This window comes from Lipotes vexillifer, unplaced genomic scaffold (genome assembly GCF_000442215.2).
Source record: "Lipotes vexillifer unplaced genomic scaffold, Lipotes_vexillifer_v1.1 scaffold39, whole genome shotgun sequence".
NCBI lineage: Eukaryota > Metazoa > Chordata > Mammalia > Artiodactyla > Lipotidae > Lipotes > Lipotes vexillifer.
In genome coordinates, this window is record NW_006787038.1 from 1,810,543 (window position 1) to 1,834,005 (window position 23,463).

At 52.9% G+C, this 23,463-nt stretch overlaps 1 protein-coding gene across 1 annotated transcript; it reads right to left on the reverse strand.

Annotated features, from left to right (window-relative positions):
• Positions 1-2,994: 2,994 nt before the first annotated feature.
• On the reverse strand, positions 2,995-16,725 carry RPS6KL1 (ribosomal protein S6 kinase like 1). Its single transcript, XM_007459741.1, is given in 10 exon segments — positions 2,995-3,105; positions 3,371-3,466; positions 4,864-4,946; positions 5,113-5,202; positions 5,653-6,240; positions 7,733-7,865; positions 8,261-8,308; positions 13,992-14,084; positions 15,042-15,166; positions 16,461-16,725. Coding segments are annotated over 10 exon segments (1,632 nt in total).
• Between the last annotated feature and the right edge of the window lie 6,738 nt (positions 16,726-23,463).

Genomic DNA, 23,463 nt, shown 5'->3' on the forward strand with positions numbered 1-23,463 from the left:
AATTCTTCGGAGCATGGTTAAATGCACACATCTTGTCATGAAAGCTACTGGGCTTCATCGCTTCGTATCCAACTGCATCCAGGCCTGAGGCTGCTGACACTTGACACAGGGAGCCGTTTATTTAGTGCAGGGTGCCCATTTGTATTTTGAGCGAAGAAGCAAGGCCTGGGGGTTGGGGTAGGGGGAAGGGGTGGGAGCCAGCACTGAGTGCCTGCAGCATCTCCTATGTCTTCACTATTCAGAACTTGTAACTAAAATATTTAAAGAAACTGATTTTAAATGCAAATTAAAGGGCAAATGTTCGCAAACAGGGTTCCTGCTTCTGTACTACTTTTGGTTACTGAGATTGTACAAGTCTCCAGCACTGTGACTGTCATTAGCACTGAAAGCCACGTAATGTCCCTCTCATCCAGAAAAGTGCCCTGGCTTCCTTCCAGGGCACTTCCTTCCTTCCTCAAACCTGGTGAGCCCAGCAAGCCACACTGTTGAAGAGAAACTGGTTGTCACCTGCGTGAAGCCCCTTCAAACACCAACAGACATTTACATTTTGGTGGCGTTGCCTTGTGTTATTTCTGGGATGGATGGGGGAGTGGTGGAGCAACGTAGTTTCACATTTTGCACTTGATTGCCACGTGGGTACCCAGATGCTCAAGGTTGATTTGAACAAATGAGGGTAGATCACCTCCTAGGAGCAAGTGGTGTGTGAGGGTGAGTGGACGGGGTTGAGAGCTAATCTGCGCTGACTACGTGTGATAGGCTTGATGGTGTCCCGGCTTAAACTCAGCCTGGCTTTTCCACACGCAGTCCCTGCCTGCTGATCTTGCTTGCGGTGATGCCGTCTTCATGTGAAGGTCTGTCGCGGGAACAGAGCGGCTCCTAGAGGGTTGAACTAGAGCTGGTAGAAAGCTTGGGTTCAGTGAGAGGACGAATTTTAGGTCAGGTTTGGGGCATGGAGCTAGAATCTTTATTTTCTTGAGTAAACCTACAAAGGAGGTACATTTAGCTCCATTTTTATCAAATGGAAATAGACTGTACTTCCCTTAAGGGCTGGGACCACGGTATTCTAAACTCAGGGCCTAGCAAAGTGCCGGATGTGCAGTGTTCATTGCATGAATGAGGCCCAGAAGTTGCAGAAGCAACTTGCACTTTGTACAGTAGTTGGAGGTGCTCTGACCTGACTGAGGGAGTGTAGCGGAAGGAACACAGACTTGGGAGCGGGCTCCAGCAGGCTCTAGCCAGGTCCTGTCATTTCCCTCTTTGAATTCCAGTTTTCTCAGGAGCCACCATCTGTTGAAGAGGTCACGGTGAGGGTTAGGTCCACTCCCCTGCACCACCCCCAGGCACCATGACCCTCTCCAAAGATGTCTTTTCCTGTTTTACTTCCCACGGAGCCCAGTGCCGCCACTTTCCGGGGGGCTCACAGCTGCTCTGCTGGGTACAGGCTGGCGTGCTGTTCACTACCAGCCCTGCTTCCTCCTTCCTAGCAGGATCCAAGCACACTCTTGGTTATCATGGGTCTTGCTCTGGAGGAACCCTCCCATCTCCCCATCCCCTCTCATTGCGTTAGTGAGGCAAGGACACCAGAGGCAACAGCAGGCTTTATTGGAGTTGGGGTGGAGGGATGTGGGCAAGCCCCAGGGAGAGCCAGGACCTTCCAAAGGCTGCACCTCCCACGTCCCCTGAGGAGCTTCGTGCCATGCCCACAACAGGTCCCTAGCCCCAGATTTAGAGCTGGGCCTTCACAGCCAGACTGGAGGGTGGTGTCAGAGACGCAGGCGGGAAGGAGTTGGAGATCTGTGGAAGTTTGTCTTAGATGCCACACCCCAGTGACAGGGTGAGTCCTGAGAGGAAGAAGGCCCCCAAATCTGGGGAGGGAATTGTCTTTGGGGGTAACTACTTAACCCAGTTCTTCCGAGACCAGAAACATTTTGCTTCCGGCTAAAAGCTTGGGCAATCATTCCATGTGTTTTGTGGTTTCGTTTCAAAAGGAGATGAAGTCACAGTGGGCAGTGGATTGAGTGGACCCTCAAGACTAAAATGCAAAATGGTAAACAGGACGAACGTCCGAGAAGGGAGTCCTAGTGGGTACAACTTTTCTTCAAGTGGCTTCAGCCTGGAGACTGAATGGCGGTCTCCCCTCAGACCCATGGGGCAGGTTTTCCTTTCTCTCCACATGGGTAGGCTAGCCGGGGAAGGGAGCTCTTTGTTTCCAAAATTTCTCTAAGTGGCAGAGCTGTGCCTTCCTCTCTCCCCCCATTCCTCTTTATCCTTATTTTCCTCCCCTCCTTTCCTTTTGCTCTCCAAAGTCTGTAATCACAAGATAAGGGTCATGGTCAGGAGGGGGGAATGGGTTGTCCTGTCGCATTCCCTCACCCCACCCCATGCCCACTACAGACTTCTTCCCTGCTTCCCCAGCCTCCCGACCCCCTGCAAAAGTAGCCTCTGGTGGAAGAGGCCCACTAGTTGCATGGTTAAGATGACCAGCCAGGGCAGCCCTGGTTTGGGACCACTAAGCCGGTGGACTAGTATGCTGAGATGAGTCTCCAGAGACATCCCGAGTGGGGCACATGGCAGATAATGAGTCACAAAATTTCACGGCTCAGCAGGTGGTCAGTAGCTCAGAGCTAATGCAAAGGAAGGCACCTTTTAACATGGTAGGTCCAAGTACAGGGTGTGCACTCAGCAGGTGACTGTTGACTGATGGGTGGAGGGGTTCAAGCTGCCTAACAGGCTGAGATCTCTCTTTCCTTCCCGCTCAGCACCGTCTAGGAAGGGTTTCTCCAGGATGTGGCTGGGGGACTCCGTATGCCCTTCCTGGTCAGTGAAGAGACTTCTGAGGCCCAAGGGAGGGGCCCGACCAGGAAAAGCAAGCTGCCTTTCATTCTTTGCCTGAGGGCTGCTGATTAGAAGGGCCAGCTCTGGGTGGCAGGCAAAGAGAAGAGAGGAGATCCAGACCAGTCCAGCTGCTTCCATCGCCTACTCCACCCCCTCCGGTTACCCCACCAGTTTGCTCCACTGGATGGTGCTGAAAAAGGGGTGGGACTTGAGTTTGTTGACACCGCCTCCTCCAGCGCCCAGGCGCCCGGCGGGCTCAAACTGCAGCAGCTGTGGAAAAGGCCCAGTCAGCACTGGGCAGGCCTTCCCAACCCCGTTGCTCCCTGCCAGCCCGGCCCACAGAACCCCCAGTGTTACCCTGGGGGACATTGGTGTTTGGCCACCAACATATAGAAATTTGTTGTCCCCATTAACCTCCTGCACCCACATCAGACACCTAATACGCTGGGCGGCTTGTTCACACACAGGGCTCTGTCCTCCCTTCTGTCCACCCTCAGGCCAAAGAAGCCGCTTTCTCCGGGCGGCCACACCTCACCTCAGTCAGCAGGGAGGCTGCGGGGCGACTGAGCCACTCGGGCAGCTGGAGCTGGGTGTGGGGTTGGATTCCCGAGGGGTGGCTCTGGGACAGCGCCTGGGAAGACACACGGGGGCGACCCCAGGAGAGTCTGTACACTCCAATGGTGGCCAGGTTTTATCATTTTCCCCCTGTGTCACATCTCGTGGGGATGATGATGCTGCTGCTTGTTGCCTCTTGCTTTGGATCTACTGCATGTCAGGCTGCGGAAGATGCCTGAGACCCACCCATTATCCGTAATTTCCACAACAACCTTCAGAGTAAGTATTATTACCCCCATTTTAAAGACAAGAAGCAGGCTCAGAGAGGTCAAGGGATTTGTGCTGAGTTCAGGGTTTGAACCCAGGTCCCTCTGGCTCCAAGCTTGCTAGAAACATCGGTCTTGGGTTGCAGTCAGGGCAGGCACTCTATCAGGAATAGCACCGAAACTTGTCTCCTTACAGAAAAAAAATTTCCATGGGCCACTCATTTGACATGGCGTGCTACTGTGAGGGCCAAGGCAGGGCTGTGGCGAGGGAAGAAGGCAGGGCCTCTCAGTGCTCCAGAAGGGTGCAGCTGCGGGGAGCAGAGAGGTCTGTCTGGAGGTCAGGAAGAGAGGCAAGAAGCGACCAGGAGGAAGGCCAGGAGCCCTGACCTGGAGAGGTGGTGGGAGGCCACGAGGAGAGAGCCATTCTGTGGGGCTGTGTGCAGCCAGGGCTCTCAAAGGCCCTGGCTACAGGACCAAACCAGGAGGGAGCCAGGAGGGACCAGTCAGATCTGGACTTCCGGTCACACTGCATCCACTCGAGGCATTTCCTGCTCAAATGCAGTTTGGCCTCTCCCTGCTGCCTGACTTAACCAGGCCCAGGTGTGACGTTGAGCTCACGAGGGAGGATGGAGGGCGGAGGCCACCATCCTGAGCAAGGGTACTTGCCAGGGGAACTTTAAGCTCAGAGTTGACCCAGGCTGGACAGGGCAGCTGCCAGCCTGGGATGAAGGAGGCCCTCTCTCTGGTCTTCCAGCCAAAGTCTGGGGGTTATAGCTCTGAAGGGTGTGGACGCGGGGAGTGAGCAGCGGGGAGAGGACGCTTGGGGGATGATCCGGTAGCCTTCTAAGTAAAAGGGCTGTGTCAAGCTCCACCCTCCCTCCAGATCCAGGCCCCGGTCGCTCTCTTCCAGAAACCTTCCCTGATCATCCCGACTCAACTCTCACTGAGTTGACAGTCTCCCTAGCTATAGCCACTCATCTGGCAGTGGTGTGAAGTGTGGCCATGGCCTGGGTGGGAGTGGCTTCATGGTCTCTCATGGCCTCGGCGGTGGAGGCGGGAGCTGTGCTGGCAGAACACTGGGCCCGACGGCCAGGTGTCCGGGAACCAGGCAGGCTCTGCCCCAACACCGACTGGCTGGACTAACCCCAGCCCCTCCTACATTCAGTGACACCCACCAGGCCCTACACCCTGCCCACACACCGCTCACCGTTCCCGTCAGCAGTTCATACAGCAGAGACCCAAAGCTCCACCAGTCGCAGGCTTCGGTCAGCTCAGAAATCCCACCCACCTCTGTGGGAACAAGAATATACGTGTCTCAGTCTCGCCCGCCCAAGGAGGCGTGTCTCCCCTCCACTCACCCTGCCCAGATGACCCAGTTACCTCCGTCATCCTCAGTCCCCTGGCTCAACCCACATAAAGACACCCAAGGGCTACCCCCTACCCCTTCCCTTCTTGCCTGGGGCGCTGTAGAGTTTGTCCAAAGCCTCCCTGCAGCACTGAGGCTCCACCTCTGACCACTGGCCGAAATACGTGAGCCGGATGTGGCCTTGTCATGCAGTGCATGCGGGGAGGAATAAAAGGGGACAAAAATTGCTATTAGTCATCTTGGAGCTGCAGGCGTGAGGCAGGGGACTCCAGCGCTTCTCCCAACAGCCACAAGGCAGGGGCCAGCGGCTGCGCTGGGCAGAAGCTCCCTAGGGCCCCACCCCCACCCCCACGCTGAGGCCTCGAAACAACCTGGTCTCCACAGGAGGCTTGCCCTGAGCTCATCGAGGGAAAGGGTTTGTTTCCCAAGGTCAACCCTGGCCAACCAGGCTCAGCAGAGTCCCTCCTGAAAAGTCCGGGGAGGGGAGGCAAGGGAAGAAGCAGATAACCTCTGCATCCACTTGACCTTGGGGAAATTTCCTTCTCTGTCTTGAGGCTTCGGGGGCCTCCCGCCGGAGGGGTGGGGGAGGGGGAGGGCCCACTCTTCTCCCCCTGGGCCCAGGGCTCCTACCTGCCTGGTCCAGGAGCAGGTTCCGGGGATTGAGGTCCCGGCACAGCACCCCCTGCTCGTGCAGCGCCTCCAGGGCCACCAGCATCTCGGCCGCCCACTGCCTCACCTGCTCCTCCCTCACACTCCAGGCGGCTCCACCGGTTGAGGGGCGGCTCCGACCTCTGCCTCGGCCACAGCCCCCCAGCACCCGGCCGGCCCCTGCATGAACCCAAGGGAGCCCCCGAGGGGGCCCCGGATCAGAGCTCTGGCCGGGCCCCCGCCTGGCTTGGTGGTGCAGGTGGCCACCTGGGGCCTTTGGAAGGTCCCAGGAGCAGGAAGGGCCGGTCCCGGCTGAGGGTTCACCTTCAGCTTCTCTCTGGGGTCTGATGGCTGAGGCCCCCCTGGCCGGGGTAAGGCTCTGAGAAGTCCGGGGAGGCTCCAGGGGGATTCCGTCCTGCAGGCAGGTGTGGCCAGGTGGGAGGCGAGCTGGGGTCCGGAGGCTGAGGCGGGAGTTGAGCTGAGCCTTCATCCTCTCCAGGCTGGAGCCAGACCTAGTCCCAGACTGTTGGAGGCACGGCTGGGAGAGCAGGTGGGACCACAGAGTGCCTCCTGCGCCGTGCAGAGGGTGCAGCAAGCATGGGGATGGGAGTAAAAGAGCGTGGGGCCCAGGTCCCTCTCCCACTCCCGCCACCACCACCCCCCCCCCCCCCCCTGCCACCACCACCAATACTCACTCGAAGAGTGAGCATCGATGAGGGAGTGAAGCCCTGGTGGCCCATCATCTACATGCTAGATCACTGAATATATGAGTGTTTCTCAACCTTTTTTCATTATCATCCACTTTATGGAGGTTTTTTAGACACATTTTCCCCTAATCATTTCCCCATCCACAGAATGTGAAATTTTTTAATACCAGAGATGTGGTGTATATCTGTTTATGTACCTTGATCTTTCTGGGGGCAACACAACATAGTACTATCTAAGATCTCTTCACCCCTAAGAATCAATTTTCAGTTCCTTGGAGGTGATGCTGCTTCTGTTATGAATTAAAGGTATATTGTGATGTGGGCAAAAGTTGAACCTTCATTTTTGCCCCTAACTTCATGTGTGATGCTGGAATACTTGCTTAGCCTCTGTAAGCCTGCCCTTGGTCATCTGTAAAGGAGACCCATGATGTCTTTCTTACAGAATTGTTGTGAGGTGCAAATGAAAAACCCTGTACAGAGTGTATAACATGCAGTAGGACTTCAACAAATGTTAATCTTGGCCCACCTTTCTCCTCTCTCCCAGAGAAAAAATGACTTTTACCTAAACCAAACAGTATAACTGCCATAAAGACCACCTGGAAATGTAGCATCAAGAAGTAAAATGTGTAGAATGTGTATAATGCCCCTACCCCCACCCCGCATCTTGGGCACGGATCCTTTGCCTTCCAGGTCCTCACCTCTGCTCCCTCCCCTCCCTCAGCCTAGGATGCCCTCTCCCCTCCTCTCCACCCACCTAAAGCGGCCCCAGCCTCACAACCCGGCACAAAATAGGTGCTTAACCCCTAAGGAGATGTAAATTATTCTTAATGTCCTTGGTCTAGGTGGTGGGTTCACCAGTGTTCAATGTATTATAATTTTTTTTAAGGGAGAAAAGTGTAATGAAGCTTAAGTAAGTAAAATAAAAACAAGGCCAGGGACCTGCGACGACTGTATGTCATGACCCAGAGATGTGTACCTCATTTAAAAAAAAAAATCATGGCTGATCAATAAATATCTGCTACGTGGCCCAGTTCCTGTCCTTACAGCTTCAGCACCATCACCCCACGGGGCCACTCTGAGGGGTGGGCACAGACTAGAAAAGTGAAAAGAGCCAAGACTGGAGGAGAGGGTGACAAAGGGGACATCTGCATAAATGCCCTCTCACCCGCCCAAGATGTGAACATCCTCCCAGGACGTCCCCTGCCCCCCTGGCACCACACAGAAGCCCCCAGCAGCCATCATCCTCCAGGAAGGCTGGGTCCCCTGGTCTGTGCTGGGCATCTGGGCTCGGCAGTTGAAGAGGATGAGACAGGACGACATCCCAAAGGCCTGAGGAGCTGACAGGGCCCCCTCACCTTGCACATGCTCCAGGTGCAGGAAGATGGAGTCCTCGCTCACAAAATACCGCAGCAGCTTGGTCATGTAGGGGACGCCGTGTGGGATGATGGTCAGCCGCTCCCGGCTCACAGTGTGGCACCTGGACAGGCTCTGGGGAGGGAGCAGAGCAGGCAGATCAGCTGGGGACCGGCCAGAGGCTGCTCTGCTCTTCAGGGGCAACCAGATGAAGCGTGGGAGCCACCCTGGAGAGCAGCTGCCTGCCCCCAGTTCCTAAACTGACCCTCAACCCTCTTTCCACCCTGGAAGGCAGGCCCTCCCATCTCTGGTCCAAGGATGAGGCAGTGTGTGTATGCGTGTGCGCACGTGCACATTTCTGGGAGGCAGGGTGCGTGCTGGGGGCAGAACAAACAGCTGTTGGATTTGGAGGGAGTGTGGGTTTCCCACACGGCTTCTGGGTAGAGGTTCCCCAGGGGGTAGGGGTTTCCAAGAGCTCTGACAAAGTCCAAAGGGGAATGCAGAACGGCAGGGGGTTGGGCGGCACCTGCCTTCACCACGAAGGTCCCTCCCGTCGCTGCGTCCTGGACCAGCTGCACCTGCCGAGGTCCAGGAGGCACTAGTCAAGTCACATGCTAGTTCCTGGGACTCCATGGCCCCAGCCCCAGCCTCCCCGCGTCCTCCACCAAGGCTGGGCTGGGAGGCCAGGCTTTGGTAGTGCAGAGTGTACCCCCCCACCGCCAAACTGACATCGAACCTGTCCTGCTCATCCACCCTCGTTAGATCCGCAGGTCTTAGCTCAGGTACCACCTCCTCCAGGAAGCCTTCCCAACCCTCGCGTTAGGCTGGGGCTCCTAATCTGTCTCCAGTGCTCTCTGGGCTCACCCTATCACACTGTGTCTAATTTCCTGTCTCCCTGCTGGGCTGTGAGCTCCGAGAGGGCAGGGACCACATGTCCAGCTCTGTACTCCCAGAGGCCTGCATAGGACAGGGAGGTAGTCAGTGCTTCCCACATGCATGCTGAGTGGTCCATCCTGTAGGGTCCGAGGGTGTCATGGCTGGAAGGGACCTCAGAGCCAGTCACCTTCTCTGATCTCTTATTTTACAGGTGAAGAAGCCAAGGCTCAGAGAATGTGGCCCCAGTGGTGCCCGAGACCGTGTGGTCTTGCCATGCTCCTTCAGGTCTCATCCCCTGCCCCCAGCCCCTTCTTTTAAATGGTCTTTCTTTCTGGAGGCTATCTTTGGAGGGCAGCCCACTCCTTCTCCTGTTGGTTTTGCTTGGAGGCAGTGGTCTGCCAATTGCTGGGCAGAGCCTTGTTTGGAGTTGGGCCCTAGACTCATCTCCATGGTGGGCAGGGGTGGACCCCAGCCATAGGAGAGGACACGTCAGCGGAGGAAGGCGGAAGATTCGGCCCAGATGAGGGGCATGTGGGGGGCAAGGCCAGCACCCTGGTGTTGTGACTTCTTAGCCGTCAGCCTGCCCTGCACACGTTCCCCGTAGTGGCACACGGGAACCAGGCCCTGAGGCCAGGTCACTGGGCAGTGACGAAGGCTGCAGCCTAGGATTGGGGTTCAGATCTTGGGTGAGCAAATTGATTTTCTCATCTACCAAACAGGAATTACAAATGCCCACCCTCCCTTATCACTGGTTTGTTGAGGCCACCAATGGGAAGGCCCTTGGAGAATGTAAAGGCGGTGGGAATGTCAGTTACCACATTTGCCAAGTCACATGGCCTCTGTGAACCTTGGTCTTCTTTACTGCAAAATGGGTCATAGCAGTACCTCCTTCAGAAGGCCATTAGGAGGATTCTATTAAAGCAAGCAACTCAAGTACAGCAGCAGCCTGTGCCTGCCACATAACATGCTCTCAATAGTCTATAGTGACGATTATTAATATCACAGGGAAACCTCACACTGGCTATACAGCATTTACTCTGCGCTAAGGGCTTTATCTAGGTCATTTAGTTTTATTCTCCAGCCCTACCAGGTGAGCATTACTAGTGACTCATTTACTGATGAAGAAATTGAGGTTCAGAGAGGTTACGTTGCCTACGGTCCCCCTGCTAAAAAGTGGTAGAGCCAAGATGTGAATCCAGACAGGCTGATCCCGTAGCCCTGGAGACATAACTGCAAACAGGGGCACAACCAGGTGACCTGGTGCATGCCTTCCCCTCTGGGCCTCAGTTTCCCCATCGTCAGTGAGATGAAGGTGGTAGACTCTGAGCACAGGGGCAGCAGGAGTGAGGCATCCCTTCTGACCACTAGAGGTCTCTCCTCCAACAGCCAGAGATGGAGTCCAGCCTAGTCCCGGCTCCTTGGCCAAATAATACGCAAAGCTTGAAAAAGAAAGAAAGAGAACTCTGGGGTCATTTAGGATAATACAGTTTCCCACAAGTGCTGACACCCCGGATAATTCCCCACTGCCACTTGCCAAGTGGGATTCCCCTCCACCTTGTCTTGTCTTGGGCAAGTCTTCTCGTTTACAAAAAAACAGCAGTGAAGGTCGTGGAGGCCAGAAATAAAACTTGATCAGTACATTGAAACAAGTGTGTTAAAAAAGAGAAGAAAAAATATATATATACACACACATCTATCAAGAAAGAATTAGACCAAACCATTAACAGTGATTATCTTGGAATTAGATAGGATGGTGGGGAATTATTTTTTTCTTTTCTGTTCTAAACTCCTTTCTCTTTCATGATATTTCAAAAGGGTAGAAAAGGGGGCATTTTCCCATTAAACCAAGCAAACAAAAAAACACCCTTCCTCTTTTGCTCTGTGCTATAGAGCACTAGTTTGTCTCTTGACCTCTATGAACCTCAGTTACATTCTCTGTAAGACAATGATTAAAATGCAGCACTGTCCAGGGACTTCCCTGGTGGTCCAGTGAGTAAGAAAGACTTGGCGCTCCCAATGCAGGGGGCCTGGGTTCGATCCCTGGTCGGGGAACTAGATCCCACATGCATGCCACAACTAAGAGTCCGCGTGCCACAACTAACAGGTCGCACATGCCACAACTAAGAAGTCCACATGCCACAACTAAGACCTGGCACAGCCAAAATAAATACATACATAAATATCTTTAAAAAAATGCAGCACTGTCCAGTAGGACTTTCTGCCATGATGGAAATATTATATATCTGCACTGTCCGTTAGAAGCCATTAGCCACATGTGGCTATCAAGCCCTTGAAAGGTGGCTGGTGCCACTGAGAAATAGAATATTTAATTTTAATTAATTAAAATAGTCTTATGTGGCTGGTGACTACTGTATCGGACTGCACAGTATAACCCTTTTCCTCCCCAGGGTGACCGAGAGGGTTTAATGCAACAGCTTGGCAAACTAGAATGGGCCTTACAAATGTCAGGTGAGTATTGCTATCGGGAAGGTGGAAGGCAGTTCTGGTGAAGGGTGCCTGCCCTCACCTTTTTAAAAAGAGAAATCGCAGGCTTCCCTGGTGGCGCAGTGGTTAAGAATCCGCCTGCCAATGCAACGGACATGGGTTTCAGCCCTGGTCTGGGAAGATCCCACATGCCACGGAGCAACTAAGCCTGTGAGCCACAACTACTGAGCCTGAGCTCTAGAGCCTTCGAGCCACAGCTACTGAAGCCCACACACCTAGAGCCTGTGCTCAGCAACACGAGAAGCCACCGCAATGAGAAGCCCGTGCACAGCAACGAAGACCCAACGCTGCCATAAATAAATAAGTAAATAATAATAAATAAAAAGGGAAATCTCTTTTTTATAAATGAAACCCACTGAGTTCTCGGGATTCAGGGACAATGAAAGCTTTGGTGAAACACATTAACCCTTTCTTTTAAAATGTCCACAGTATAAAGGCCAGGAGGACCCCTCCTGGAGCAAACAAATCCAGAAGTTTCAAGCAGGTTCTCAAGCACTAAGGTCCACAGGGGCTGGGCATGTGGGCCAATGGGCAGGATGAGAAAGGGGCCGACGGAGGGCAGGTGCCCCATTAAATCGGGCAGCCCGTCCTCTGCTCCGGCTGACATGAATGTGAGCCAGCATTTCCAGACCTTCTGATTTCTCAGGATAAGTAGGAAATCTGGATTTCTCTATGAAACCTGCCAATTTTTAAATGCTGATAACTAACAATAATTCAAAAAACACCCCTGTGTTTGAGCCAAAAACATGGAAGTGACTTGGCTGGTCTCTTTCTTCCCCTCCCTGACTCAAGGCCTGGCTCCGGGACAAAGCTCGGCAAATAGGCAGCATTGTCTCCCAAGCCCCCCAGGCTCCCCAACAGCAGACCCTGGCTCTCCTGGCCTGCTGCCTGCCTAGTCCTTGATCCACCCTCCTTGCTGTTCCCTGCCACCCCCTACCCCTGCCAGTATCTCTTCGGTCCTGAGGGACCCCCCGCTCCCCAGCCCCTTTAACCCTCACAATGGGGTGTTTCTGGGGGGCACTCAAGGCTTCCTGAGCGGGGCCCTCTGCTCCCCCTGAGTCTGTGAGCTGCTGCAGGCTGGCACTGCCCTCCCACCTGCCTGCCCAGATCTGTCTGGGCAGAGCTGTGGTACGGAATGTGGTGATACTCATCCAGGCCTGGCTGCAGGGACCTGGGCCCAGTGGCCCCAACACCTCTCCTAATTTGAGGAGATTGGTGTTCCTGGCTTGGGAATGACTCAGAAAAAGGAAGCAGGATTTTAGGAGGGAGGTGGAGAAAGTAAATTGAGTGCCCAAGAAAGTATATAAAAAGAAAGAAAAGAGGGCACTCTCAAGACAGAAAGGCTGGGCTTGGCCTGAGTTTCTAATTCCCATATGCACAGGCCTCAGAATATGGGACTCCAAAAATGCTTTGCACATGTATGTCCGGGGTTAAATTCAAATTCAGGGAACTCTATCACAGACCTCCCTCTTGGAGATTCACTGTGTACATCTACATCCTAAAAGCTTGAAACTTCCTATACTTAAAAACGGAAGTAATGTAACTTTAACTCACTGTTTCCAAAACTTATTTGACCCAGAACCCCTCTCTCCAAAACACCACTGGTTCAGTGGGATCCCACACGGGGCAACAGTGGTGGCTGTCACCTCCTCCGCCTGCCCGGGGAAGCGGCCAGGCCACGTGGACTCGCGCAATGGGAGGGAAGGGCTGGGCAGACGGAAGCTGGCTGGGCCTTGGCTGACAGACTGGGGCCTGTTCCAGGGACCTGGGAGCAGCAGCTGGAGCAAGGCTGGGATGGGAAGCCTGCTCGCCACACACTCTCGTCATTCGCCTTCATGGCCACCAAACCTGTATCAAATGCTTTAGCGTGTGCTAGGCCTTTCCCCCGAATCATTTCACTTTAGTCCCCACATCACGCTGGGTGGGGCGGGGGTGGGTGGGAGGATCCTTACCTCCACTTCCAGATGAGGAAACCAGCGCCCAGATAGGGAAAGGAGCTCGTGTGTGGCCACGCGGTGCCAGCCCGGCCAGCACTTCACCCTCGGCATGTCGGGGAGCACACACCGGTCCCCTTTTCTCTGCGGGTTCCCAGACCCGTCCAAACACCCCCATGAATGTTTTAAATTACAGGTGCCTGGGCTCAACCCTAGAAATTCTGACTCAGTGGGTTTGGGATGGGCCCGGGCATCTGTATTTTTAGGAAGCTCCCCCAGGGAATTCTGATAAACAGCCAGTTTGAGGGAAAAAACGCTTTAGCAAATATTCAGGTACCCCTGGGCTGGGGCGGAGAGCGATCAAATACTGGCTCAAATCTCATTTGACCCAACTTGTCTGTCCTTCTGATGAGTGTCCCAGGTTCAGTTTTGGCTGTCAGCTCCTATCTTCCTGTCTGCCCTGAATTAAGGGAAAAGATCCTAGATGGGGTCAGGATGGGGGGTGGCCGGAGGAGCCAGGAGAGAAAGGGCAGAGCTGCCAAGGCCCTGGACAAGGTACCAGCCCGCTTCGACCGTCCGCAGGACGGGTTTCTGGAGATAAGCGCACTCCCGCCACAGGAACCTCTGGGCTGTGCTAGGTGGGGAGACTCCTGGCTGCAGCCCTGGGGAAGTGGAAGTGGGGCAGGCAGGGCAGCGCGGGCTGGCTGGGCGCCCCGGAGGGAGTGGCTTTCTGCGTCTGAGCTGGCGGGCTGTGGAGAGGAGCTGCGCGCCTCTGCTTTTTCCTCACGTTTTCCTTTCCAGAGCTGACTGGTGCGGGCTGGGGTGGGGGCGGGTGGGGGACCCCGCCACAGCTGCTCTCCCCGCGGCCCTCTGACCTCTTTCCAACACCTGCCCCTCCCAATTATAAGCAACACCTCCTCCCACACCTCAGGCGGTGCTCACTCACCTTCTCGATGACCGCGACCACCTTGCAGCCCCTCAGCTGCTCTAGGGCAGAGCTCAGTGTCCGGATGGGCCGCAGCCTCAGGCTGCTAAAACCCTGCAGAGGCAGGAGAGAGCCACGTAGCGGCCTCAGGGTGAGTCCTCCTCAGCCACAACCTTCTTACCAGGCAGTGGGCAGGGCCCCGGCTGCCAGGAGAGCAGTGACCACAGAGGGCAGGACCGTGGTACAGGCAGGGCCCACCTCACAGGGATAGACTGAGCAGAGAAGCTGGCCTCGGTCCACGGTGGCCAGGCTACCCTCTCAGCTCGGTCCCCGCCTAGCCCTCCTCCCAGACCCAGGGAGTTCTCAGGGCTTCAGAAACCCCCTCTCAGAAGCCCTGTCCACAGGAGGCAGATGCGCCCGGGGAAGGGGAAGTAACCTGGGAACATGTGCATCTCGGGGAACACGCCTCCAACACCAAGGCATGTGGCCCAGGCACCTGCTTTGGGGAAAGCAGCTTACAGGGTGCAGCAAGCCTAGAAGGGGTGTGTATGTGCACACGTGCGGGCTTGAGAAGTGTGCGTGCATCTTCAATCCTTTCTGAGTGCCCACTGGGTCAAGAAAAGCCGTATGGGGAGAGGACTTTTGCACATTTATATATGCACATGTTCATGTGTGTGTATATGCACGTAGGTATTTGTGTCTGCTCCGAATACTCACTGCAGCCCAGCCAAACACAGAGAGATCTGAGAGCCTGAGTGTGCGCATAGGTGAGCACATGTACGGGCCATGCGTGAGGGTGGGGAGGTGTGTGTGTGTGTGTACTCCGTGGGGGCGTAAGACTGGACCGGAGATGATTCACTAGCGTTTGCAAATGAATGAATTATGGAGAGTGTGGGATAGAGAGGAAGCCAGGAGGGAGGCAGCAGGGCAGCCCTGGCACACACACCAGCCGACCTGTGCTCTCCACCGTCTGCCTGCCGCCTGGGATGGCGGGTGACAGCTCCCTGGCCTGTGGGGTGAGGGCCTCAGCTCTCTCCCCTCAGAGCCCTCAGGCCTTTGGGGTCTCCTTACCGTGCCAGGGCTGGCTCCACTGCCCAGCGTCCTCTGCAGGTGGCAATTAAAGATCTCCTCTGCCCGCCGCAGGTACTTGGTAATTTTCAGCTTTACAGCCTCACATCTCTCCTTGTTGGGGTCGACTGTGGGGAGGAGGGGTCCTGTCCTTGGGAGGACGCTGGGGTTTGCGCTCCCACTGCCTGCCCTCTGCCCTCCATAGGAGGTAGTGCCTATTTCTGATGCTGGTCAGTGGATTCTGACCCCACCTCTGTTCTTGGGTCCTCCTCTGGATGGGAGACCAGCAGGGGAGGAGGAGGAGGGATGGTGGCAGGAGAGGTTGGGAACCACAGTCGCCACTCAGCCTACAGCACTTTACAGCTGGCACCTACTACCTCGCTGGCCACCATCACACCCTGGGAAGGGACACAGTGTGGATTTCCATGTCCGTTTTTCAGAGTAGGAGACAGAAGCCCCCAGAGAGCACACGTTCTCTCTCTGATGCCCAGTGTGAAAGAGGCCAGAATGGGGATCAGGGCGGGAGGGTAAAGGAAGTCACTGGACAGGCACGAAGCCCAGGTATTGAGAGGTCTCATCGGCGGGAGGGTAGGAAGCGTGAATTGGGGCCTGACTCCTACCCCCAGCCTGGCCACCAAGGCCCTCAGGGGTCTCCAAGTGGCCTCAGGGCCAGCCTCTCCCTCTACTTGGAAATGCCTTCCTTTTCCCTGAACAGGCCTCCCCTCTCACCTCCAGGCCTGTGCGGTTCTCCCTCTGGAGCCCCACCCAGCCCTTCAGCTGGACATGTCCACCATTCTTCAGTACTCAGATTAGGGTTTTGACTTCTAGAAAATGGCCTATGCCAGCCTAGTCTGGCCTCAGTTTCCCTCTTCCCTCCTTTCAGTTCCTCCTCATTGTTCTTGCCATCTGGGACTATAATAGTCCATCATCAACTCATCAATCTCCCCCCATTAGAATGCAAGCCCCCAGAGGGCAGGACCCCAGCCCAGCTTCAGGGGCAGGCAAGCTTAGTGAGCCAAGCGCACAGCCTCTGGAGCCCACACTGTTCAAACCCCAGCTTTGCCACTTGACAGCTGTGGAGTCTCAAGCAAGCTATTTAACTGCCCTGTGCCTCAGTTTCCTCATCTGGAAAACAGGAATAAAAATCATTCTTATATATTTGGAAGTACATATACAGTGGTTTGTAAGAACATATACAGTGGTTTGTATTACTGTGAATGGGAAATGAGTTGATACAGGTAAAGCCCTTAGACCAGCGCCTGGTGTATAGGAACCGTTCGATAAATGAGAACTGTTATTACTGTCCTTGGCAGAGGCCCTGCAGGGCCCACACAGAGAGCCCTGCTCGCCCAGCTCAGATGGACAGATGGCGGGATGAGCCCTTCACCACCGGCCTCCGTCCCTGCCCAGCCCCAGCCTCACCATTTACGCCTCGGAGCAGAACGTCCACGCCATTCTGGTAGTGGCTGAAGGCTGCCTCATACTCCTCACTGACATCACGCTCCAGGGCCAGCCGGATCTGTGTGGCTGCATCCACAAGGTAGTCGCGCTTGGTCATGTCAGGTGCCCCTGGAGTGACCCGGTTGCGAATCTGCTCCCGGTACACTAGGGCCTGGGACCGCACTCATGAGCAGGGCTTGGGGTCCAGGCCAGGGCCAGGGGGACACTCACAGGCCACCACGCTCATGGCTGCCCTGGAGCAGGGACCTGGAATGAGCAGAGGCATTAGGGAGAATCCTGCTGGGAGTAACACCCCATCTGCACCCTGGTTTCCTCCACTGAGTATGCTAATGCTCACGTCCAAGGGCTGGAGGAATCAGAGCTAATGTGGGTAATATCCCTCACTGAGCCAGATCTTCCCTAAGTGGTGGTAATAACAGAATAATAACATGCTTTGGGCTCTGGGTTTTTTGTTTTCAATTCAAATTCAGTTCATCAAGTATTTCTTGAGCACTTACTATGTGTTGAGCACTGGAGAGAGCTGAGGATATGCCTGCAAAGGGCCTCTATACACATTAAACATGGAGCTCACACACTCTGAGGCTGAAGCCAGGGCCTGGGGCCCAAAGGCCATTCCTTATACTGTTCCCTCCATCCTGCCTGTTCTCCCCTCCCTGGTCCTCCCACGGGAATCTCATCTATCCTTCAAGGTTCGGCTCCATGGCACCTCCTTGAACAGAATGGATTGCCCCTGCTTTATTTCATTTCCCTAGGTCCTGAGGTCAGTGTGGCCAGGGAGTGAGGACCCCCAAGAAGCCAGGCAGAGAGCCGGGCACAGGGCTTGGCCTTAAAGTCTGCGGGCAAATGAAATGACTGAGTGGCAGATTCAGTGCCACTCTGGGTGGAGTTAGAGGAATGAGGTCAGAGCCCAACCAGCCCTAGGGAGGGGATGCCTCTGGCCTCCTGGCTCTGTCTCTGAGAAGGCCAGGAGGCCACGTGGCCTCCAAGGACCATACAGCAGCTCCTCCCTGAGCAGTGTGTGATACAAGTGGCCAAAGGGATAAGAGCAGTGTCTTCAGGAAAGGCAAGGGCTCAGAGAGAGGCCAGCAGAGCTGCCTTTGCCCCTCACTGCAGCCTCTGCACCTTCGCTCTCTCAGGCCCCATTGGGAAGGGGCAGGGCCCAAATTGCCAACTCCAGGTCATTTCTGCCTCTGTGCAGAGAGGGAGGAGAGAACAGGATGGGGAGTGGGGCGGGGAGGAAAACCCACATCGTGAAGCCAGCGGGGAGCTGAACCCTGGCCAGGATGCGGCCAGGAGGTGGAAGGAGGGGGGCCCGGAAGCCGCCCCCTCCCCACTCGGCCTAGTCACCAGGGACATGCCGCTCTGAGTCCTGTGCTCAGAGGCACCAAGGCCGACAGGGCGGGCTGCTCTGTGTCAGGGCCCGGCTTCCGGGACCACCCGCCGGGCCGGGTCCTTCCGGGTAGAACCGCATAGCCGCGCCTGGACCCAGAAAGCGTCGCGTCCAACCCGCGAGTCCCCGGCACGCAAGGTGCACCGCCCCTCGGGGGTCGCCGAGGAAGGCGGGCTGGGGGAGTGAGAAGAGGGGGCATCCTCTCCTAGGGTAGGGGGATGGAGGAGGAGCCGGGCAAACACCGTACCTGCCCGAGCCAGGAGCTCGGTCCGCGTGGCCAGACCCAGCCCTGCCGCCACTGCCCCTTCGCCCCCGCGGGGGACCTTGCACCGTGGGCGGCTGCTTTCAGCCCTCCACCCAGGTGCAGGGGTCTGGCCGGATGCAGCTCGGTCATTGGTTGCAGATGAGCTCATCCTCTATCCGTTAGAATAAACCACCAATCAGCGCCCGGCTCGACTTCTGCGGGGCCCTTAAAGCAGAAGCGCCCGCAAAGCGGAGCGCTGGGGGAGGGGGAGGGGGCAGGGGGGCGGGGAAGGGATTGGGGTGGGGGTAAAAGCTACGAAGAGAGGAGGTCCAGAATCTCACAGGGATGCGGAAGGAGTTACTTCAGAAATCTAGGCCGACTAAAAGCACACATGCAGCTTCCAGGACTTTTCTCATCCATTACTTCATTCATTTATTCAACTATTTAAATATTATGTATTGAGAGACTACTGTGTGGGAGGAGCTAGATGCCAAGATACCGCGACGGAGGGGACAGTCTCTGCTCATGTCTTCATGGGGTTTACAGTCTAGGGAGGGTTACAGGGATTAAAGAACTAAAGAATACAGTTGATATTTCATTCCAGTTGTGATGAGAGTTGTGAGAGAGAAGCACCACAGGGGCCATGAGGCAGCAAGGGGAGTGACCTAGTCTGGGGGTGAGAAGACTTTCGGGAAGGGGTGATATCTGAACTGGGCGCACAGACCTCACCTGCACCCTAATGCTGCCTGGACTCACACTATTCTTCCCTAGTGCACTTGCTCTCTTCTAGATACCTTTTCATTCCATTCCCTTCTAATTCCCAACACCTCCTCCCCCTCACTCAGCCAAAGACCATGCTTCTTCCATCCCTTGAAAATTTAGGAACACAGACTCCTACCCTGCCTGCTATCTGCCTGCTGGCCAGGTCTGCACCCACATACCGTCTCTCCATCTCTTTCGATAGATGACCTGTCCGAGCCCCATCAAAGGCCAACCTTCCCCTTGGGATCAATCTTGTCCCGTCACCTCCTCAAGGAACCCCGTCCGGCAATTCTCCCCTTTCTCTCCTACATCATTAATTTTTGGCTCCCACTGCATCGTTCATTCCTGTCTGAAACAAACATCATGCTGATTCTCCCATCTTGAAAACAAAACAAAAAACACTCTTGGCCTCACTTCTCTCCTATCTACCACCCCAGGTTTGCAGCAAAACTCCTCGAAAGAGCTGTCTCTACTGTCTCCAGTTTCTCTTCTCCCACTCTTTCTTGAACCCGCTCTGATGAGGCTTTCTTCCCTGACATCGCTCTGAAATAGCTCTTGGTCAACCAGGAGCTCCATGACCTCCTGGGTGCTAAACCCAATGGTCATTTCTCAGTCCTCATCTTACTTGACCTCTTAGGAGCATCTGACCCAGATGATCACAGCCTTCTGTCCACGCACTTTCTCCCCAGGCTTCCAGGACCCATACTCTCTATTGCCTCCCTCTCACCAGCAGCCCCTTCGCTCCCCTGTGATGGCTTCTTCTCTTCCAGATGTTCCAGTGTGCCAGTTTTGGGGCATCTTCCTTCTCTCTGTCCTTACTCACTTGATGAGGGATTGCACCTAGTCTCATGATTTTAAGTAGTATTCTTCCATATATTGATGATTCTGTATATCTATTTACAGATATCTTATATTTTCTGTATTCCTTAGCCCTCACCTCTCTACCAGACTTAAATATTTGATAGCCTAATAAAACACCTCAAATTCAAAGAGTCCAGAACCTCGGAAAAATTATGCTGAATGAAAGAAGTCAGACACAAAAGGCTACATGCTGTATGATTCCGTCTATATATAATTTCCAAAATAAGCAAATTCATACAGACAGAAAGTAGATGTCTAGGAGGGGGGAAGGAGAGTGGACAATGGGTATTGGGTTTCTTTGGGGGAGGGGTCAACAAGTGTTCTGGAATTAGATAGTGTGATGGTTGCACAACTCATGAATATTCTAAGAACCATCGAAGTCACATTTTAAAGAGGTGAATTTTATGATATGTGAATTTTATCTCAATAAAAAAATTATCATAATGAAAAAGAAAAAAAAAAACTGAACTCTTGATCCTCCCCCACCTGAAACCTTCTCCACCTAAAGCCTCTTCCACTCTTCCAGCTCCATCCTTCCCATTGCTCAGGCCAAAATTTTGGAGCCATCCTGGCTTCTCTTATTTTCTCACACTCCATATCTAATCCATTAGAATATCATCATGGTTTTTCCTTCAGAATGTATCCAGAATCTCAGCACTTCTCGCCACCTCCACTGCTATGACTCTCGTAGGAGCATCTTCATCTCACACCTGATTTATTGTAGGCGATTCCACCTGTCTTCCTGTTTCTACCCTTGCCACCCTAAAGGTGGTTCTCACCACTGCATCAGGGGGATCCTTTCAAAGCGCAGTCAGATTCTGTCCAAAAGTCTGCAAGGGCTCCCATCTTAGTCCGAGAAAAACTCAAAGGCCCTTCTATGACCTCTAAGGCCCTCACAGTCACCATCCTCCGCTATCTCTCCAGCTTCATCCCTTACCAGGCTCACTCACTCAGCTGCAGCCCCAGAACTTCCTTAATGCTTCTAGAACGCACATGGCAATTCCCACCCCAGGGCCTTTGCCCCACTGCTGCCCTCTGCCTGGAACAGTCTGGTTTTGGATACCTACCTAGTAAACTCTGCCCCTGCTTTGAGTCGTTGCCCTGATGTCATGAGAGACCTACTCTGACTACACCTTCCCAACATCTCCATCTCTCCCTTGTCCTGCCCTGCTTCTTCTCTGTTGTACTCAAGATTATTGGCATGCTATCTAATTTACTTATTTATTTTATACGTTTCTTTTCTTTCCTCCCCCCAGTGTAAGGTCCACATGGGTAAGACCTTTATCTGCTTTGTATCCCAGATGTATCCCAGATGTATCCCAAGTGCCTAGAACAACATCTGGCACATAGCATTGCTCAGTCAATATTGGCTGGATGAGTGAATGAGCTCTAAAGAATGAGAATTAACCAGGAAAACTGTTTGAAGAGGACAGTGGAGGAGAATGTTCTGGGTAAAGAAACAGCATATATAAATGCCTTAACAAATTAAGGGAGAAAAATAACATTTACACATCAAACAGATGACATAAAAACAGTTGATAAAATTTAACACTCATTCATGATAAGGACAAACTCTTTACTTAACAAGTTCTAAACAAACTCATGCACTTACTTCTAAACTTGATAAAGGGTTATCTACCAGAAACTTAGAGCAAACACCATGTGTAACGGTGGAGCATGAGAAGCATTCCCACGGTCCAGCTGTTCTTCTGGCATATGGAAGGATCACACTTCCCTACCCCTTTGGAAGTTAGGTTTGGCCATGCGACTTGCTTTGAAATGTCAGTGGACAGAACAGCAGTTACTTCAGGGTGGAAGCTTCAAAAGCCAGTACATAATTCCTCCTGCCATAGTGATTGTGGAAGCACACGTCCATGTGCTTAGCCTCCATCAGCCTGAGTCTCTGAGAAATAACAATAAGGAACCCCTCCCTGACCCATGACTTGTGTTGAATATGAGGTGTAAGTGAGAAATAAATTTTGATTGTGTTGAGCCACTAGATTTTGGGACAGTTTGTTACTGCAGCAAACCTTGACCTATCTTGAATGATACCCCAGTGCAGTCAGAAATGAGCTAAGACCTCTACTCGTCAACAATATACTGGAAGTTACAACTAACATGATAAGAAATTAAAAACAAAGAAGAGAATAAAGACGCAGATGAAGAGAATTGACTTGGGGACACGGGGGAGGAAGGGGAAGCTGGGAAGTAGTGAGAGAGTAGCAATGACATATATACACTACCAAATGTAAAATAGCTAGCTAGGGGGAAGCTGCTGCATAGCATAGGGAGATCAGCTCGGTGCTTTGCGACTACCTAGAGGGGTGGGATAGGGAGGCTCAAGAGGGAGGGGATATGGGGATATATGTATACATATAGCTGATTCACTTTGTTGTACAGCAGAAACTAACACAACATTGTAAAGCAATTATACTCCAATAAAGATGTAAACAAACAAACAAACAAGCCAAAACAAAAAAAAGAAGAGGTTTAAAGATTGGAAAGGAAGAGACCAAATTGCCATTATTTGTGATAATGTGATTACCCGCCTAGAAAACCCAGAGCAGCAATTAGTGTGTTAGAACGGTTCAATATTTACAAATCAAGAGAGCTTTTCTATATATCAACAGTAACAATTTGAAAATGTAATAATAACTTTAAAATCCCATTCATCACAGTAACAAAAACTCTGAAATGCTTATGAATAAACTAATCAGAAGTATATAAGACCTTCATGGAGGAAATAATAAAATTGAAAGTCACAAAAAATGGAGAGACGTGCTGTGTTCAATAATGGAATGACTATTGTCGTCAAGATGTTGATTCTCTCCAAAATAATTTAAAACTTCAGTGCAATCTCAATGAAAATACTAAAAGCACTCTGTAGTACTTGACAGGATGCTTCTAAAATCCATATGGTTATTCATTCCCTTAACAAAAACTTATGGAGGGTCTACTATGGGCCTAACCCTGTTCTAGATAGTAAGGAGATGGTGGTAAATAAAACAAAACAAAAACGCCTTCCTGGTGCTCTTTTTCTAACGGAGAAAAACAGTAGTAAAGACACAGACATACAGATACATAATATCTCATGATGATTTTACACAGTATATGAAAATGTGCAACAAGAGCCCCTTGGGAAAAAGCAAATGGTGGGGGTTAGGATCTTGCCTTACCAGATCTAAAGAGTTATTATAAAGCTGCAATTTTTAAAAGAGGTGACGTTGGTACACATAAATAGATAAGAATAGACTAGAGTCCAAAAAAAAAAAATATTTCATGCATCTAGGGGATTTGACTTAGGATAAAGGAGGCATTTCGAACCAGTGGGCTAAGGATGAATTCTTCATGAGAGGTGTCGGGACAATTGACTTAAGGAAAAAAAATTGATCTCTTCCTCATACCTTATACAAAAGTAAATTCAAGTTTAAAATTCTAAATTAAAGAGAACAACCTCAAAATTTTAGAAGAAAGTATCAAAGAATATCAGCATGATCGTCAGGTAGAAATCACCTTTTAAATATTCCTGGTGGGGCTTCCCTGGTGGCGCAGTGGTTGAGAGTCCACCTGCTGATGCAGGGGACACGGGTTCGTGCCCCGGTCGGGGAAGATCCCACATGCCGCGGAGAAGCTAGGCCTGTGAGCCATGGCCGCTGCGCCTGCATGTCCGGAGCCTGTGTTCCGCAGCGGGAGTGGCCACTACAGTG